This window comes from Panthera tigris, chromosome D2, assembly GCF_018350195.1.
Source record: "Panthera tigris isolate Pti1 chromosome D2, P.tigris_Pti1_mat1.1, whole genome shotgun sequence".
Taxonomy (NCBI): domain Eukaryota; kingdom Metazoa; phylum Chordata; class Mammalia; order Carnivora; family Felidae; genus Panthera; species Panthera tigris.
The window spans coordinates 17,282,022-17,302,248 of record NC_056670.1 but is presented as its reverse complement, the minus strand read 5'-3'; the positions used below and the strand labels follow the sequence as shown (position 1 = coordinate 17,302,248).

The window sequence follows — 20,227 nt, the reverse complement described above, 5'->3', positions numbered from 1 at the left end:
GGGCCAGGCCAAGGGCCAGGCAGGTCCAAGAAGTGGTCTCTATCCCCAGAGCCTTTTCAGAGAGCTTCAATGACCAGGGACACAGAGTTCACAGGTGTGGCCCCGTGTGGCCAACCCTCTAGGGGCTTGGTCAGGCTCGGAGGTGGAAAAGGAAAGTGTGGATAGTTTTCCTGTCATGGCTTAGCTGTGCCCAATCTTGGGCAGAGTGGTGACACACGTCCCTCTTCTCTCCCTGTGTCACGAATCTGGCCTTCCGAAGAGCTGGGAGGGGAGGTGGAAGAAACTCTGGATGTGTTGACAGATCTTGGCTCTCCCGACTTCCCACCGAGCGCTGTTACAGCTCAAACATCTGGGCTGTGGTAAAATTTACCATTTTAATCCTTTTTCAGTATACAGTGCCGTGGCATTCAGTGCCTTCACATTATTGTGCAACCGTCACCTCCAGGGGCCACAGCCTGTGCTTTCCAGGGCTGGGTGGGCATAGCTTCCTTCTCGGTGAGCCCAGCACAGGGTAATCCTCCCCCAGCAGCCCTGGAAAAGGCTTTGGGTCAAGAATTCCAGCTGGTAGGAGTCAGTGGAATATGAAGGGTATTCACTCAAAGAGTGAAGAATAAGTTTCCTAAAAAAGAAAATCTGTGTTTAGTTTTTGGTCATTAGAAGAGGCCCAAGATGATTGGGATACACCTCACCAAAAACATGGACAGGGGGCAAATAAACACATGGAAAGATGCTCAACATCATTTGTCACTGGGAAACTGTAAATTACAAACAATCGCGAAATACCACCACACACGTACAGCATCAATTTCTGACAAAGATGTGGGCAACAGGAACTCTCATTCATTGGTGGGAGGAGCCAATGAATGGCCATGGGGGGAGTCATGGTGGCCCAAATGGGTCATCCATTTTGGAAGACAAGTTGGCAGTTTCTTAGTAAATACATAGTATTTACTAAATAAATACATAGTATTTTATAGTATTTAGTATTAGTATTAGTATTAGTATTAGTAATTTATAGTATTTAGTAAATACATAGTATTTACTAAATAAATAGTAAATACATGATGCCATTCATTTACCAAACCCATAACCCTTTACGGCACAAACAATGAAGCTTAATACAAGAAGATTTAAAAATCATCGAGAAGGATGAAGAATCCCAGGATGAAATGCGGGCTATGCATTTCATCTAACTATATCACAAATTTATGAGACAAACTCACTGGAGGGTAGGAGAAAAGGGAGATAACCTGAGTAACGGTGGAGATGAGTGGGGTCTGTAAGATTAACGGCAAGAGGAATTGTACACGAGCATTCTACTCGGGCTGATAAAGTTGTTTCTCATGGGGCACAGGACAACATTCTGATACCATTATACATTTATAATTGTGTGTGTGTGTGTGTGTGTGTGTGTGTGTGATATATGTGCTATATATGTGTGTATATATATAATACATATATTATGCATATATACATGTATCATATATATGTTTTGTAATATATATGTTTCATATATACTATATGATACATGTATATAATTGTGAATTGAACAATTAAGGCAGGTGGTCGAGCTAGGTTCTTCACAGTTAGAGAGGAGGTTACAAAGAAGCAAGGGGAGGAGGCTGGAATAATGCATGTTGTCATGGGTTAGGACTGGCGACTCAGGCTGAACTCACGTCTTGTTTAAAAGAGATGGTTTCATAAAGATATATGTATATATACAGGGTCAGTGTATATACATTATTTCCCCGCTTTGTCAGCAGAGATGGCCTAGAAACAATGGCAGCCCCACAGCAACAAGCACTCCTACTTCTTGGGTCTTGGTCTCTAAATACCATTTTCCAATGAAAGGAACCAAGGCTCCGTGGAGATAAGGCTGATCGTAGGACAGGGGTGGGAAATTCATAAGACGAGCCTAGAGCGTCTTGCAGTAGTAAGGAGTGAGAACATGTTTTAGACACACACGCACACACACACGCACACACACACTGATGGGGTTATGTCAAAGGGACCCAGGAGCCAGCTGGAGAAGCTGAAAATAGCCAAACCTAGAACAGTGTGAGGAACAAAATAAGTAAAGTTGTATTGGATTATAAGCCAGAGTACGAAGCAAATACCCATGAGTCCATTCTGATATAAACAAATGACTGAATACATAAATCGGAGAAAAGAATAAATCTACCCTGTAGAAGAATTGCAAGTCATCTAAGATTGAGCAAAACTCCCTGCTCCTTAGCTGCACGTAATGACATCCTTCCAAAGGGGACGGCGTGGACAGGGGGAGAGAGAGTAACTATCTAGTGGAGAAACCTAACAGGCATGACCTCACCCAGGTGGTCAAGGCACCATGGGCAGCGATAAGTCATGGTGACATCTGGGCCCTGGATGTGACGTGATGAGAAGGACACCTTACTTCTGTGGTCTCCCTCCCCCAAACCCATAACCCCGGTCTAACCAATAGATAAACAACAGACAGATCCTAATTGAGAGAGATTCTACAAAACACCCGACAGTATTCCTCGTAATTGTCAAGGTCATAGAAAGCAGGGAAAGTCCGAGACACTGTCACAGCCAAGGAGACATGAGGACTAAGTGTGATGTGATATCTTGGATGGGATATCCTGTTCTTGGAACAGAAGAAGGATATTAGGTAAAAACTAAAGACATAAGAAGAAAGTAAGGACCTTAATAATAACAATGTATGGGTTCAGTCACCGGGAACAAGTACACCACACTAACGTAAGATGTTAACACTAGGGGAAATTGCGGGCGGGGGGGAGATGGGAACTTTCTGTACTATGTACAATTTTTTCCTTAAATCTGAAACTGTTCTAAATGGGAAAGTTTGTTTTAAAATTCAAGCAGGATGCCTATATGTGTGTGTATGTGTGTGTGTGCACGTATATTAATTATATTATATTATATTAACTTATATGAATATAAGTTATTATATTAATAATATTAATAAATATACAACTAATATTAATAGAAATTAACATAATAATATTAATATAAATTTATATATAATATATAAGCAGGCATAGGGCTTTACCTGATATGAATTTATATTAATAAAACTTATATTAATAAAAAATACAACTATGAGAAAAAAGGTTGGGATTATGCAAGACCAGAAAGGAAGAAAAAGATCTTCAACTTTGTCTCAGGTCTACATATAGCTGACACCTTCATGGTCAAGCCCTGTTCTGTGTAAGATGAGAGAGAAGGAGGGAGGGAGAGAGGGGAGGAGAGAGAGAGAGAGAGAGAGAGAGAGATAGAGACTCATTTAAACCTCACAGCAGTCCCAGGAGGGAGCATACACCACCCATCACTCCCATTCTGCAAATGAGGAAACTGAAGCATTGGGTAAGGGAGGTGTCCCCAGAACGCTCAGCTTGTACATTGTGGATCCAGCCCTTGAACCTGCAGCCGGTCAGGGACCAGAGTCCACGCCCTTTACCACCACAGCCAACTGCCTGTCTCACAGAGAGCCTGGATCCTTGGAGCTCCAGGGAAAGCCCTATGCCTGCTTCCCATCTTCCTTCCGCATCACCCAGCCAGGGCAAGGCCCTAAACGACGGTCCCTACAAGTTAGAAAATCTTTGGCCGAGGGGCGCCACCTGGTGGTCTTCCTGGTTCCCTGCAACGGTGTCCGTGCTTCCTTGCCGCCCTTGCAGGCTGAGCGGTAGCTATGAGGCTCTGAAGGGAGGCAGCGCCATCGAGGCCATGGAAGACTTCACCGGGGGTGTAGCAGAGAGCTTTGCAACTAAAGAGGCTCCAGAGAACTTCTATGAGATTCTGGAGAAGGCCTTGAAGAGGGGCTCTCTCGTGGGCTGCTCCATTGATGTAAGTCGTTCATTGGCTTGTTGACATGCCCGCCCCTGTCCTGGGGCTGGGGATCTGGGCCAGCTGCCCTGGCCTCGTGTGAGGAAGAACATAACTTTCAGGCAGTGGGAGGGTGGTGTCAATGTTTATTTATTTTCATTAAAACAGAGGTTTTAATTTCGTGTTTTCCAAATTACAAAGTTGGGGTGTACTTACTGTAGCCAGTGGGACAATCGTGCAATCTATAAAGGCAAATCCCTATCTCCCTCCCCAAGTCCCAGCCCTGTGACACCGGGTGTGTGCCCTTCACGCCTCGCTCTTTTTTGTACACACAGGCATGCGCATACATACACAACCACAGCAGAAGTTTAGTTTGGTTTTACTAAATGGAATCTTACTTTATACTTGCCTGAATTTTTTTTTTTTTTTTTTGCTTCGTATATCATTAAAAAATTCGTATCTGTAGAGAGGACTCTCAATGTCTTCATGCGTGCAAACACACACACACATATAATTTTATCCCAGCTAGTTGTTAGAGTCCTGTTCAAGCTTTCTGTCTCCTCTTGGGTCGACCTTGGGAATGTGTTCTTTGCTACTAAATTATCCATTTCGTCTGTGCTTTCAGGCGTGTGACATAGGGTTGTCTACTGTTAAATGCCGGCTATCCTCTCTTGGGTGTATGGGATCTTACTTCTATCTTGTGCCGTGCTGCATGATGGGGGCGGTCAAGTTGCTCTGTTTGGGCGCAAAAAGTGAACTTGTCGCGGGGTTCAGGGTCTCCTCACCCTGGCGCGAGGCTATGCTTCAGGCACGTGGCTCGAAGGGGCCAGCCCCGGCCTGGAGCTCGGTCTGGGCAGAGAGGGAAGGGTTAAGGTCCCCAATGGGTCCAGCGGTGCTCTTTTTGTGTTCCAGATCCGAAATGCTACAGAGTCTGAAGCCCGGACACCTTTTGGTCTCATTAAGGGCCATGCCTACAGTGTGACAGGAATTGACCAGGTAGGCGATGTGAACCCCTGTGCACAGGGTATAGGAATAGCCTCGGTCGTGCTAGTCCCTTGTACTTATTTAGTGTGTCACATTATATATATATTTTTTTTTAATTTTTTTTAACATTTTATTTATTTTTGAGACAGGGAGAGACAGAGCATGAACAGGGGAGGGTCAGAGAGAGGGAGACACAGAATCTGAAACAGGCTTCAGGCTCTGAGCTGTCAGCACAGAGCCCGACGCGGGGCTCGAACTCACGGACCGCGAGATCATGACCTGAGCCGAAGTCGGCCGCTTCACCGACTGAGCCACCCAGGCGCCCCTATATTTTTTCTTTTTAACATGGTTCCTCAGACACTTAGGCAAAACGTTTTGGAGGATGCATGCCCAGAGGTGGGACTGCGGGATCTGAGGCATGTACTTAATTGCCTAAATAGTGCCAGATTACTCTCCAGAATGGTAGCAACACGCTGCGATTCCACCAGGACACGTGTCAAATTGTCCCCTCCTCGAATTTCTGCCAACAGCCGGTCTTCGCATTTTGCCAAACAAACGGGTATGAGGTGATCTTGCATCATTGTTTTAATTTGTATGTATCCGACTGCCAATGACTTCGAGGGTTTTACATTTTATTTTATTTTTTCTGTTTTTAATTTAAATTTTAGTTAACATACCGTGCAATATGGGTTTCAGGAGTCGAATGCGGTGATTCTTCACTTACATACAACACCCAGCGCTCATGACAAGTGCCCTCTTTAATACCCCTCACCCATCTGGCCCATCCCCTCCCTCCCTCCCTCCCTCCCTCCCTCCCTCCATCAACCCTCAGCTTGTTCTCTGTCGTTAAGAGTGTGATCTCGTTAAGAGTACCCCTCCCATATTTTCATGTTTTGTTTCTTAAATTCCACATATGAGCGAACTCATATAGTATTTGACTTTCTCCGAGTGACCTATTTCACTTAGTATAATACACTCTAGCTCCACGTCGTTGCACATGACAAGATTTCCTTCTTTTTGATGACTGAATAATATTCCATTATATATATCACATCTTCTTTATCCATTCATCAGCCAATGGGCATTTGGGCTCTCTCCATAGTTTGGCTATTGTTGATAGCGCTGCTGTAAACATTGGGGTGCATGTACACCTTCCAATCTGTATTTTTCTATCCTTTGGTTAAATACCTAATAGTGCAATTGCTGGATCATATGGCAGTTCTATTTTCACTTTTTCGAGGAACCTCCATACTGTTTCCCAGGGTGGCCGCTCTGGTTTGCTTCCCACCAACAGCGCAAGAGGGTTCCCGTTTCTCCGCCTCCTCACCAACACCAGTTGTTTCTTGCGTGGTTAATTTCAGCCACTCTGACAAGTGTGAGGTGACGTCTCATTGTGGTTTTGATTTGTATTTCCCTGATGATGCCTCCAGGTTTTTTTTTTTTCTTTTTCAGGATGGTTTTCTTTTTCAGGGGTCTTTGTGGTTCCGTGCAAATTTTAGGATCGTTTATTCTAGCGCTGCAAAAAAATGCTGGTGGTATTTTGATAGGGATCGCATTAAATGTGTAGTATTTATTTTGGGTAGTATTGACATGTTAACAATTTGTTTTTCCAATCCATGAGCATGGAATACTCCCTGTTCTGTTCTACACATTCAAATGTCTACAAAGACATGGAATACTTTTCCATGTCTTTGCGTCCTCTTCAATTTCTTGCATAAGTCTTCTGTAGTTTTCAGAGTAAAGATCTTTTGCCCCTTTCGTTGGGTGGATTCCTAGGTATCTTACTGGTTTTGGTGCAACTGGAATTGGGATTGATTCCTTGATTTCTTTTTCTGCTGCTTCATTAGTGGTGTATAGAAATGCGACACATTTCTGTAGTTGATTTTATATCGTGCAACTGCTGAATTCATGTATGAGTTCTAGCGATTTTTTTGGTGGAGTCTTTCAGGCTTTCTACGTAGAGTATCATGTTGTCTGCAAATAATGAAAGTTTGATTTCTTCCATGCCGATTTGGATGCCTTTTATTTCTTTCTGTTGGCTGGTTGCCTGGTTAAGACTGGTTAAGACTTCCAGAACTACGTTAAATAGTAACAGTGAGAGTGGACATCCTTGTCTCGTTCCTGACCGTAGGGGAAAGGCTTTCAACTTTTCCCCATTGAGGATGATATTAGCTGTGGGTCTTTCATATGTGGCCTTTATGATGTTGAGATGTGTTCCATCTATCCCTACTTTGTTGAGGGTTTTTATCAAGAATGGATGCTGTGTTTTGCAAGTGCTTTTTTTGCATCTATTGACAGGATCATATGGTTCTTATTTCTTATACTTTCTTTTATTAATGTGGTGTATCCTACTGATTGATTTGTGAATCTTGAAGCAACCCTCAGGGCATCACAGTCTAAACCACACTTTCAGATATTTTTGAGGATGTCTCATCTAAAGGATGAGAGACAGCTGGAATTCAAGAGCAAAATAGGAGAGAGAGGGGGAGAGAGAGAGAGAGAGAGAGAGAGAGAGAGAGAGAGAGAGAAACATGTGATTCCACCAGAGTAACAACCTTGTTTAGCTGGTGTGGGAGCCTGGGCTTTGTTTTTTCTTTTTTTTCTACCCTAATTCTACCAGTCTTGTACTGGTCATAGTTCTCTAGAGAAACAAAACCAATAAGATATAGATAGATGAGGGGTGCCTGGGTGGCTGAGTCGGTTAAGTGCCCAACTCTTGATCTTGGCTCAGGTCATGATCTCACAGTCTGTGCTGACAGTACAGAGCCTGCTTGGGATTCTCTCTCTCCCTCTCTCTCTGCCCCTCCCCAGCTCATAGTCTGTCTCTCTCCTTCTCTCTCTCTCTCTTAAAATATACTTTAAAAACAATTTTAAAATATAGATAGATGATAGATAGATAATGAGGAATTGGGTCACATGATTATGGAGTCTGAGAAGTCCTGTGATCTGCCATTTGTAAGCTGGGGATGATGTTCTGGCCCAAGTCCAAAAGACTGAGAACCAGGAGAACCAAGGGTACATGTCCTGGTCTCAGAGCAAAAGAGGACCAAAGTCCAAGCTCAGCAGTTAGACACAGAGTGAATTCTCCCTTTCCTCCACCTTCTGTAGTTCTATTCAGACCTTCAAGTGATCAGATGAGGTCCACCCACACTGGGGAGGGCCATCTGCTTGACTCAGTCTACCTATCCTAATCTCCTCTAGAAACACCCTCACAGACACACCCAAAATGGTGTATAACCAAATATCTGGGCACCAGTGGCCAAGTCAGGGTGACGCATAAAATCAACCTTCAAAAGTCCTATTCTCTGCAGCTATAGTCCAGGGTGGAACTGATTCCCGGGGGCTTCCAGACCCAACGGCACACCATCCTGACTTCTAATGAGTGCTTGGTTTGGACAAGCGCTCCTGGGGGACACGTGGGAAAGAGAAGCAAAGGGGATGACCTGGAAGAGGAGGACAAGAAGCCAAGGGCTGTATCCTCTCAGGTTCAAGTTCAACGAAGTCCGAAGGCTTGTCTTTGCCCACTTCATGCTTCTGTTGGACAAGTCTCAAACCCGGTTTCTAGAGGACACCGGCACTTCTGGTCTCCTCCTGTTGCCACCCATGTTTTGAGAAACCCAGTCCAGAGGAGTGGGAAGTAAGGAGTGCAGAAGGAAGCCGGTCCTTCCTCCTCCCCAGGGGATACAGTTGCATTCTTTAGAATTAAAACTGTTTGCAAAGTGTTCTTACCTCCTCCTTCCCACCCATAATGCCTGGCCAATCACTCACTTGGGTAGGCAGGTGGTTTTTTTCTTTTTGGCAGGTGATTTTTAATGTTACATCTTCCAAATATTATTTTAAGAAATAGAAACCTTTCATCACATCTGTTCAGTTGTTTTTCCTTTCTCTCCACCTATAAGGGATTTACCTTCCGTGAACAATTCTCTTCATGGACATCTTACATGATGAGCTACGGGCTGCATCTTGGACCCTGGAGAGGTTACACTAACTTAATTTTTACACGTCAAAAATATAATTTGTGCCCAGTGCATGAGGGTAAAGAGTTTTGAGCTAAAATTTCTGGTTCACTGATGAACAAAAGTCATTTACTTCTACTCTCTTTCCTCCGAAATCTTTCTAAATGCACTGGCCCTCTCTCCTGGTCCAGGGCAGAGCATGAAGGCCATGACTGCATCATCCTTCTTTACCGGCCCAAGGGTTCTCCATATGGACAGCAGAAATCTTCACCTGACACCTGAAAGTGGGGGAAGATTGGGTTCAGAAGGCTTGCAAGTGGTTTTTGTTTATTCATTGTTTACATTTCCAGTGTGTGCTTGCATAATTTTCACTGATCCATGAGTAAGATGTTACGGATGAAGAAAACTCACTCCATGAGTACTTCTGGCCACTCTTTACCGCTCGCTGTGCTAGACGCTGAGGGTACACTGATAAATAAGACTTGGTCTCCGCGTCTAGGGAGAGTCCAGTCCAGACAGAAAACTCGTTCATCTGAAGATTCGTGTGGACTAGTTTCTTGTTATTTATAATTCTACGTTATTTCCCAGCTGCAGTGCAACCATCGTGGGTGATTGATATAACGGTGCTGGTAACGCTAGCCATTATGTTCACTAGGAACTAGAAAATTCCAAGGGCCAGTGAAGAGTTGATGAGTTTCGGGGCACCTGGGTGGCTCAGTCGCCAGAGCAGCAGACTCGGACTCAGGTCATGATCTCGCAGTTGACGAGTTGGAGCCCCGCACCGGGGTCTGTGCTGATGACAGCTTTGGATTCTGTCTCCCTCTCTCTCTGCCCCTCCCCCACTCATGCTCTGTCTCTCTCTGTCTCAAAAATAAATATAAACATTTAAAAATTAAAAAAAAAAAAGAATTGATGAGTTTGGACATGGCTTTAGCGTGTCACAGTCAAGAGGTTTTCAGTAAACCCAGCCCGGGCTGGAGGTGAAGCACTCTGAGGTCCACACATGAATATATAATCTCCCTGGTGTTTTTCCCCTCCAGGTAAACTTCCAAGGCCGGAACGTGGAGCTCATCAGAGTCCGGAACCCTTGGGGCCAGGTTGAGTGGAACGGGTCCTGGAGTGACAGGTCAGTCCCCACCTCCTTGCCTTCTGGGGCACAGAGGGGCCAGCACTGGTTTGTGCAGACGTATGAAGAAGGGGCCCTTGGTCTACAGCTCCCAGTTCCCTCCTGACTCTTGTTCAGGGTCCTGCTTCTGGGTGGCCTTACTTCCTCCCTTTTTAGCCCTCTGGTCCATCATGTAGTCAAAATGGAACACCCTTATAATGGCTTAAAAATTTTTTTTAATGTTTATTTATTTTTGAGAGAGAGAGGAGAGTGGGCGAGGGGCAGAGAGAGAGGGAGACACAGAATCTGAAGCAGGCTCCAGGTTCTGAGCCATCAGCACAGAACCCACAAACTGCGAGATCATGATCTGAGCCAAAGTCGGTCGCTTAACCGAATGAGCCACCCAGGTGCCCCTAATGTCTTTTTAAACTTTCCAATAATTGTATTTATGTCAGTGGATGTATTCCCTCCCATGGCAATAGTTCATATCCCCATGGTATTGTGAAAGGCTTGATCTCCAATTATGGTAGCTTTGATATTTGGTATGTATGTGTTTTGGGTGGGGGTGGGGTGGCAATGAGTATTTTGGGTGTGAGGATCCCTGAAATATCACCAGGCAGGTCACTCCAGGGTTCTCTCTCATTGGTCAGTGACCACTGGCCAGAGGCCCGGTGGCCCCGTGGAGAGACAGAGGAAGCGCGACAGGAAATCCATCCATTACAGAGCAGTCAGCCAGGGTTCTTTATTTGGTCCCCAGTTATAAAGAAAGTTTTGTTTTGCAGGTGTGTGTCCCCTCCTTGTCCCTCGGGAAGCGGCCCAGGTGACGGGGACCAGGGAATGTTTAGATATGCTTGGGCGGGGCCCACCCTGCCCCTGCCCCTGCCGTCTTGGGGTCCTGCTGTCCCAGCCCCGCCCGCTCATGGCTCGTGGGGCCCTGGGGAGACCTCCGGCAAGTCTCGAACCTGAATAGATCTTGAGCTCCTGTTTGTCCTCTGCTCACAACAAAGCCACCGCGGCACAATCGTCAGGGTGTCTGTGTCTCCGTTAACCTGACTCCAGCCCGAGGGCACAGCACACGCCCCCGAGGAGGCCAGGCCTCCCATTGCTGCTCTTGTCCCCCTACCTGCCGCCCCGGTTCGGCTCCTGCCTCCTCAGAGCCCGGGAGCTGTGGCCGAGATGGATTCACACCCGAGCAGCATCACAGGAGGGAAGAGAGCGGCCTCCCTCTCCTGGCAGAAATGGAAAGCACACAAATACTGAAACCCAAATGAACGAGACGGCTTCCTATCCTGCGTAGACTCATCCCGTCCTTCAGTTTAGAGAACACGCGGCGTAAAAGAGTGAGGGGCCCCTTTCTCCTTCTCCTGCGAAACACGCAGAGGGCGAAATAAGGAGAGTGCATTTACTGGGGTCAAGGCTGGACGCTCCCGCTCAGCCTTGGGGTGATGGAGGGCGGGTCCCCATCCTGATTCCTGATCCTGACCCCCTGTTACGACAGAAGTGCTGAAAGCGCTCCTTAGCCAGTCTGACCGCTATCAGGGGGGTGAGCCCCGTGGAAGGTAATGGTTCAAAAAGAACATAATGGCTCTTAGTTCTGCTGTTCCAACCCTGGCGGGCAGGACCTGGAGAGGGGCTCCTTCCTCCTGGAGAGGGGCCCATGCAGGGCGTGGGTGAGGCGGGCAGCCTTGGCTGAGCACCACACTGGTGGTGACTCGGCCTGAACTCTCTGGGGGTGGCTGCGGGGGTCGCGGAGACACAGCGAACTCGGAGGCGAGGTGGAACTCTTGGGTTTGGGGGCGGGTGGTGACGGCTGCCCACCTGGGTGCCCTGGTCCACGAAATGGGCCCGTGAACCTCACAGAACCCCACCTGGCTTCCTAGCACGGTCACGTAAAGAAGGTGTTTGACGCGTGGAATCTCAAGCCCAGGTGAACATAAGGCATTATTACCATCACCTGTCAAAACGTCGCTTACAAACGAAGAGGCGAGGCCAGGAGATGCTCCCGGGCACGCATTTCAGTCCACTCGTGGCTTCCAGTTGGAAGTTTCTGCTACCCTGCTGGTGTTCAACATCCTATGACGGCCCCATGAGAATCCCCCATGGAGGAGGTTCAAATGACCCCAAGGGCCTTTTCCATCGGCTGCTTTTGGACGCTCACTTTTCAACCAGCCTCCAGCTCCCCTGGGACATTTCTGGGGCCCAGAGAGCAGTCACTGACCGGGACCATTCCCCACATGGCCGCATGCCCTGCCTCCCCAGGAGGGACACTCCTCTCCACCAAGGCCAGTGTTGTTTCGGCTGCTGTGCAAGACCCTCCACCTAAAGCCTGACTTTGCTTATCCCTAGTTCCTCCGAGTGGCTTTCGGTCGGGCCAGCTGAGCAGAAGCGCCTGTGTCACACCTCTCTCGACGACGGGGAATTCTGGTACAGTGCTGGCCTCTGTTTTCCTTTCTGTATTAACGACATAACGGGTATGAGAGCGCCCTATGGCCCTTGGCTTACTTGCATGTTTCCCTTGTCTGTCTGTCTTTGTTTGATTTCTCTGGTAAAGCAAATGCATCCGTCTCAACCCCCTCGCATTCACCCAGGTTGGCAGAGAATTTGATTTGTACGTGCGGCCGAGCCTGGGTCTGCAGCCTGGCACCCCTCCCCCAAACTACCCACCAACCGAGTTTGCACCATGAATTTGAAGGCAGGCAGCCCCACTGCTCCCAGGGGCTACCCCTTCACCCCACTTGATGACAAGGACCCCTGAAGGCAGCGACCTTGAGAGCTGAATATAGACTGAAGTGGGCACAAAACATTCCTAATCTGGACTTTCCACAGGGTAGAATCTCTTTGCGTAACTGAAAGGTTTTGTTTTTTTTTTTAACGTTTATTTATTTATTTAGAGAGAGCACGCACGAGTGGGGGAGAGGCAGAGAGAGAGAGGGAGAGAGAATCCCGAGCAGGAGCTGCACTGTCAGCGCAGAGCCCGACGTGGTTTTCAATCCCCCGAAACCGTGAGGTCATGACCTGAGCCCAAATCAAGAGTCGGACGCTTAACCGACTGAGCCACCCAGGCGCCCCTAACTGAAAGTTTTTAATGGACCTTCATCTCTAGAAGCTTTTTTTTTTAATCGTATTTCTTCCTATGGGGTTCAGAAAACAGTTGGCTCTTCCCCTGTGTAAGACCACACATTTCGGATTTCTAGCTTTATTCCCTGGTGAGCAAACCAGTCAATTCTCACCTGAGCTCACCTCTTTCTTACATACCTTCTTAAACACCCTAAGCAAAAACCGGTACATATGAATATTCCAGCTTTTTCCATTCTCTTCCCCTGGAGTACAGCCTCTGTCTTCCATATTTTTACAGTTTTTTTAAATTTATTTTTTTAACGTTTATTTATTTTTGAGACAGAGAGAGAGACAGAGCATGAACGGGGGAGGGCCAGAGAGAGGGAGACACAGAATCTGAAACAGGCTCCAGGCTCCGAGCTGTCAGCACAGAGCCTGACGCGGAGCTCGAACTCACGGACCGCGAGATCCTGACCTGAGCCTAAGTCAGTCGCTTAACCGACTGAGCCAGCCAGGCGCCCCTATTTTTACAGTTTTAATAAATATATTGCCATTCCTAACATGAATATCTATTTTCTATCTCCAATATGTCCTTGAAACCTGCCCATATGCTAAGCTGATATCACATATTTTAGAATTCGGTCATGGCAGCTCCATGCTTCAAGGCACCAATGACTTAGGGTAACACCAGCTGCTGTCACAAATAGACTCAAGATGTATAAAGACTCAAATTCAATACAGTTTATCTCTCACTCATTATAACAGTCCAGGAAGACACCCTTATTCTGTGGGTGGCCCTTTCTGTGCAGTGATTCAGGGACCCAAGCCCCTTCTTCTGTATGGCTCCCCCCTCCCCTGGGGTCACACAGTCACCTGCAGGAAGCCAGCAGAAGAGGAAAAACAGGAAAGGTTGGAGAAGACACCCCCACTCCCAACAGCCTTGACCCACACATCACTGCTTACACCCCACTCTAGATGGAAGGAGTGGGTTGCAGTCCTTGGCCCCGTTTTGATGGGTGAACTTTGGTGGCCTGCTTCAGGAACCATGCGGTCATGAGTCAAAGAAATTTGTGGAAAACACATAGGATCCACAAGCTTGAGAGATTAACAAGCCATTCAGTTGGAAATTAGAGATGCATTTACCTTGAATTTTGAGTACAGAGGCTCTGGGTTTTCCTTACCTTTGTTTGTGCATTTTCTGTCTGCCCACACCTGAGTCTTGAGGACAGATGCAGACACTCACTAGTGGTCGGTTAGATGATTAAGCGATTGAGTGGATCATGGCATCACCATCACCTCCTACGCCTTGGTGTCTCTCCACCTTGTTGTAGGATGGCGTTTAGGGACTTCAAGACCCACTTTGACAAGGTAGAAATCTGCAACCTGACTCCTGACGCCCTGGAGGAGGATGCTGTCCACAAACGGGAGGTGACGGTCCATCAAGGAAGCTGGGTGCGGGGCTCCACCGCCGGGGGCTGCCGCAATTTTCTAGGTTGGTCGTCCACCTGTCACTCTCTGTCATTGCCAAGTGTCCAGTCCAACCTGGGGTACATCAGTGGATCAGGGCCAGGACCCTGGAGAAAGCCTGAAGTGTAGAGTTTAGACAGTAAGATTTCAGAGATGGCCGGTGAGGGCTGCAAAGAAAGAGGAGGAAGTTGGATAAGAATTGCTCAAGGAAACTCTCTTGTTTTCCCACTTAGGTTCTTTTCCATCACAAATAATAGAAAACACAACTCACGCTAGTTTAGCAATAAAAAGGGATTTTTCCCCTACATAACTGAAAAATTCAGAGGAGAAGCGGGGTGGCCTTCAGGCATAGTTCTGTCAACGCATTGGTTTGTAATCCTCTGCTCTGCCCTCTTCCCTCTGTTGACTTTTTCCTCAGTCTGGATTTCTTGAGAGTCACAGGAGGGCTGGCAGCAGCATTCAGGGCTTTCTGAGCCCTCGTTTGCATGAACAGTGAGAGCTCCCAAGGGTCATCCAACAGTAGTCCTCAACTCCCTTCTACTGGGAATTCCTTGAACCCATATTGCCTGGTGAATGGTACATGCTGGTTGGCTTTGTTCCAGTTGTCCGAGGCAACAGGGGCGAACATAAACCACTCAGTGTTCACCCTTGGAGCCAGAGTGGGGTGGCTTCTGCTCAAATTGCATAACTCCAAGGGCACCGCACTCTCCTTTGAAATACCACACGGACAAAATAAGATGGAATGAACTGTAGTTGAGTAGACCCAGAAGAATGTCTTTTAAAAGTTCTGTGGGAAATGGTTCAAGAGAAGGTGGAAATGAAAAGGGAGAGCACTTGGCATTCTCACTGGGATTATGGGAAGTAGGGCACGAGGGCCATCAGAACAGGGAGAGAAGAAATGAATGACTTTCTCAGGTTTGGGAGGTTGTGGTGGGGGTGGATGGTGCGTGTGTGTGTGTGTGTGTGTGTGTGTGTGTGTGTGTAGGGGGGTGTCCTTTGTGTTTTTCTAAAGGAAAGCAAAATAATTCACTTCTTTCAATGGCAGATACCTTCTGGACCAATCCACAGATAAAACTGTCCTTGATTGAGAAAGATGAGGGGCAGGAGGACTGCACTTTCCTTGTGGCCCTGATGCAGAAAGATCGAAGGAAACTCAAGAGGTTTGGTGCCAACATGCTGACCATTGGCTATGCCATTTACCAGGTAGGTAGGAACCAAGCTGAGCTTTAGAGCCCACCGCCTATGTCCTGGATTCTCAGCCACATGCCCGAGACTCAATGGTCAGTCCCCAAACTGTGTCCAAATACCCAAGACCAGTGGCCCTCCTTATAGAACCACCCTCTTATGTTCCCACTGCAGAGCCCCCGCAAAGACGAACACCTGAACAAAGACTTCTTCAGGTACCATGCTTCCCAGGCCAGAAGCAAAACGTTCATCAACCTGAGAGAAGTCTCTGACCGCTTCCAGCTGCCCCCTGGGGAGTATATCCTGATACCCAGCACTTTTGAGCCCCATCAGGAAGCTGATTTCTGCCTGAGGATCTTTACGGAGAAGAAAATTATCACCCAGTGAGTAACAGGTTCAAGAATCCCTCTTCATTTAGTGGTTCAATCCCCGAGAAGTCACCAGGGGACTGTTGGAGCCTTGACCCCTTTCTTCTCTTCTCCATGACACACCTGAGACAGCAGGCAGGAAGGTCTCTTAACCCATTTGCAAAGTGGGATACATTTCTATTTTGGTTCTGCTCCTTCCTTCCCTCAAACAGGCCACTGAAAAGCTGCTCTCTCCAACCACTTCCAGAATCATGCTCACCAGACCCCCTCGGGTGGAGCGCTTCATTTTCCAAACTCTATGTCCAAGAAGCTTCTGGAGTGGGACCCACATTTAGAAATGCTAGGACTTATTTCTGAGCAAAGTGAAGGGGGGTGGCTATTACAATGACCAGTTCCTTCTAGAACACGTTTCTAGAAAGTTTCTAGCATGACCTGCTCTTTCAGCGTCAGTTAATAAATATTGCCAAGTTGTTTGGGGTCGTCGGTCTCAGCCTAGGGACAGTGATGCCATCAGCTAGGAACATCTGAGGGCACTCTCCTGGGCCTGTACTCCCTTTGGGGAGCCCCCCCAGACGGTTCCCCAGCTGGAGCCAACGTTGAGGGCAGACACATCTCAGCAATGACCCAGGGAACCTGGAAAGGACAAGGTTTATTGCTCACAGGTTCTGGAAGATACACAGCACCCCTGGAGTCACACAGCAATATCTTGAGGGGAGAAAGAGAGAGAGAGAGAGAGAGCGTGCGCACAGGCCTGGGGTTCTGCCTTTATTGGGGTCGAGGGTAGGAGCCTAGAGTTTCAAAAGGGTCACTATTGGTGAATTAAAATGCTTGAAGGCAAAGGAAGCAGTGGGCCAAATGGTCTACTGGAGCTTTCTAAAAAAAAGGGCAACCTCATGGGTGGGGTAGCTGGGCTTTTTATCTAGCCATGTCGCTCACGATGTGTTTATTTGAGATGAGGGTCTTTGAAATGGATGCCTCGACAGTCCAGAACGTAATGTCAGGCGCTTACAATCACCAAAGCCAATGGTCAAGTGCTTACCTGACCCAAGGCTGCCCTCCATTTTATACACCCGACTTTCTGCCGCCTCCCCTTTGCGGCGTCTTAGCAAAAAATTAGACCGTATCAGATACTTCTAAGAAAAAATTTCCCGTTGCTGCCCTTTTCGCCATCAGGGCGACGTTCTAGCGGCATTCGAGGGATCGCAGAGAATTCTGTATTTGAGCTAGATGCACCCCCCCACTGAGGACCGACCTGAGAAAACAAGATGGATTCAGCGGTGACTTCGTGGCCTCCGGTTTTATCTTGTTTCGTGGTATGGAGTTGGACTGGTGGCGGGCGTTGAGAATACTCTCAGTTCTCAAGTCTGGCTGGGTTTCCCGAGCTGATTACAAAAGGCGTGGTTCTTTCCCATCAGCTAAATAGGGGCAATAAGATCTTAAATTTTTTTAAAAAATCCTGCTGGAGAGCTGTCCTCCGGCCTTCTCCCAGATGCCAGTGCAAGCTGAGGGTACATTTCCCCGTGTCTGTTCACGCAAGAGCACCTGTACGAGCCCCGTGTCTGTTCACGCAAGAGCACCTATACGAGAGGCGTGAAGATGGGCGATTTTTGTGGGCAGCCATAACAAGAGAGGGAAACCAGGCTGTGCCCATCCCTCATTTTATGCTCCCTGCCCCAGCAGTGGGGTGAGATCAGAGCCCGGGCATTCATAGAAGCCTCACACATGACAGAGCTAGGGTCCATACTCACGTTCGCCCTGAACACAGTACTTGAACTTTCTTTTTAAATATTTATTTATTTTTGAGAGACAGAGAGAGACAAAGTGTGAGCAGAGAAGGGGTAGAGAGAGAGAGAGGGAGACTCAGAATCCGAAGCAGGCTCCAGGCTCCGGGCCGTCAGCACAGAGCCCGACGTGGGTCTGGAACTCATGAACCGTGAGATCACGACCTGAGCCGAAGTCGGACGCTTAACCGACGGAGCCACCCAGGGGCCTCCAAACGAAGTACTTTCGTCTGCTGTGATCTCGAGCATACACACCAGCTCCGTAGCTCAGTAACTGAAGAACCACAGTGACCTCTACTGCCATTGGCCTCGTCCTCTTGAGAGGATCTTAAACAATTTAAAAAGTTCTGGAAGTGTTCTCTTGTGCATGCCCAGGGGATGGCCGGGACCCCAACGGGGTCAGGAGTCTGGCCTCCTTTGTCGCTCTTATCTGCAAAGTCCCACTAATTTAAATTAGTCCTTCCAGACTCTTCCCTGAAGAGCCTTCACAAGGACTCAGTCTGCAGTTCCTAATGCTACAGGCAGCGGCCAGTTCTGCCTCCCCGCCCCCCCAATCTGGGCTCCATTTTAATGTTTGATTATGGGTCTTCCCTCTGAATTTTTAGCAGTTTTCCTTGGGGAGTGCTTCGAGTTTCCTCTGTAAGATTGGATTCTCCCAAATGTTTTCGTCTCACTAAAAGCTGAAGCCCCCTCCTGCTGCCAATATTATTGCTTTCCAAACACTATCGGTTCCCCTAAATATGTGAACAGCAACCTTTCCATTAGTTCTCCTCTTTTCCCCAAACATAGGCACGTACACACACAGCCCAACCCTCACTTCATAAATATCCCTTGCGAAAGCGCATCCAGGAAACAGGCGGTGGTAGCTGGTAGTTTCTTTTACTTCTAGAAGTCCAGGATTTACGAGTTCTCCTCGGCTGATGGCTACACTGCCTCCCTCTCATTTTCGTGCTGGGCAGGGTCTGAGTGATAGGGGAGAGAGACGGAGGTCAACGCAGGGGGTCTGCAGACCCTGTGACACATAAACATCATGGAAAAAGAAGGGCTTCAATGGGCCAGAGCCTTCCAAGCCCTCTGGGGCCCCGTTAGTGCTGCAGATCCTAGGGAGGAAGTGAATCCACAAGTGAGTCGGTGTGTTTTCTGCCCCCCTCCCCGCCCCACCCAGGGACATGGATGGAGATGTGAACATTGACCTTCCCGAGGTGAGCCTTCTCATGTTACTCTGGAGGTTGGGATTCAGTGTCTGTCCTGAAAGCTTCCTTCAGTCACAGCATCATTCAAAACTTCGGAGTTTGGGGAGTGTCTTATCTGCGATCAGGTAAGTACCTCGATTCTAACCTCCTGGAGAAGAGGCTTTGTACCTTCTAAGTCTTTCGTATGCCTCCAGGACCAGGCACGGGGACGAGGTAGGTGCCCGGAAGGAAGCTCTGTTTGGACCGATCTTTCTCTGTGCTAACCAACTCGCTCTGTTCTCTGAGAGGTGGCTGCTGCCTCCGAAGGGGATGAATTATCTTTAAAGCGCGTTCAATTTAAGAAAAATAAGCGATAAGAAGAAAACGAGAGTAGCTGGTGGATTCTTTTACAGCGGACTTAGGGCAACATGTTACTTCTTCCTGACGATACGTGGGTGGGGAGGGGGAGAGGGAGGGGCGGGTTTTATACTTGTCCAAGGGCTCTAAGACTTTCGAGAGGTGCTGAGGTGTAGCCGGAACAGTCTGACGCTTCCCAAGTCAGCTCGGATCGGCACAGGACAAAACACCCAAAACATTTACTGAGCTCTTTCCACGCACGAGGCCCTGGGCTCCCGGCTAGAGACAGACTCCTGCCCTCAAAGAGTTTACCACCTGTCAACACAGATGGTGAAGCAAGTAAGAGTCAAGCAGTCAAGAGTGGTGAGGGTCAGACGGGGGGCTGTGGCCACCCTGGCCGGGACCCCAACTCGGTCAGGATTCTGGCCTCCTTTGTCGCTCTTACCTGCAAAGTCCCACTAATTAGTCCTTCCAGACTCTCCCTCTCAAGAGCCGTCGCAAGGAATCAGGCTGCCGTTCCTAATGCCACAGACGGTGGCCAGTTCTGTTCCCCACCCCCACCCCGCCCCACACAGCAGCGAGGTCCCAGCGTATCCCACGGGGCCACACCGTCTCCAGGGCGAGCCTCTTTTTCTCTTGCTATCTCTTTGGGAAAGCAAATGCCAAGTTCCTTTCTCATGGGGCCCAACGTGAGTTCTTCTGGTTGCTTTTTTAGCCTCCGAAGCCGACTCCAGCTGGCCAGGAGACAGACGAGCAACTGCAGTTCCGGGCCCTGTTTGAACAAGTTGCCGGCGAGGTAGGGCTGGCCGCAAGCTGCACTCGGCCTTGACCCTCTGCAGAGCTCAGGGGCCTGGTTTCCTCCGCCCAGGGATGCAGCAGGGTGCTGGTCAGCAACGCCTTCCGGGGGCCTGGCGGGCCTAGTTCCAACGTGAGGCCAGCCCAGGTCACTTGGAAGACCAGCCCCAGTCCC

The 20,227-nt window shown here is 48.2% G+C and overlaps 1 protein-coding gene across 3 annotated transcripts in view; it reads left to right on the top strand.

Moving 5' to 3' along the window:
* CAPN9 (calpain 9) overlaps positions 1-20,227 on the top strand; it is a 43,751-nt gene that overhangs the window by 12,566 nt on the left and 10,958 nt on the right. For 2 of the 3 annotated variants that reach the window (XM_042960560.1, XM_007086009.3), the window contains 9 exons: positions 3,678-3,846; positions 4,738-4,821; positions 9,806-9,891; positions 12,217-12,294; positions 14,259-14,419; positions 15,440-15,597; positions 15,754-15,962; positions 18,894-18,930; positions 19,973-20,053. In XM_042960560.1, coding sequence (XP_042816494.1) covers positions 3,678-3,846; positions 4,738-4,821; positions 9,806-9,891; positions 12,217-12,294; positions 14,259-14,419; positions 15,440-15,597; positions 15,754-15,962; positions 18,894-18,930; positions 19,973-20,053 — 1,063 coding nt within the window. The remainder of the gene's footprint in view (positions 1-3,677; positions 3,847-4,737; positions 4,822-9,805; positions 9,892-12,216; positions 12,295-14,258; positions 14,420-15,439; positions 15,598-15,753; positions 15,963-18,893; positions 18,931-19,972; positions 20,054-20,227) is intronic. The other variant, XM_007086010.3, reaches the window with a different exon arrangement.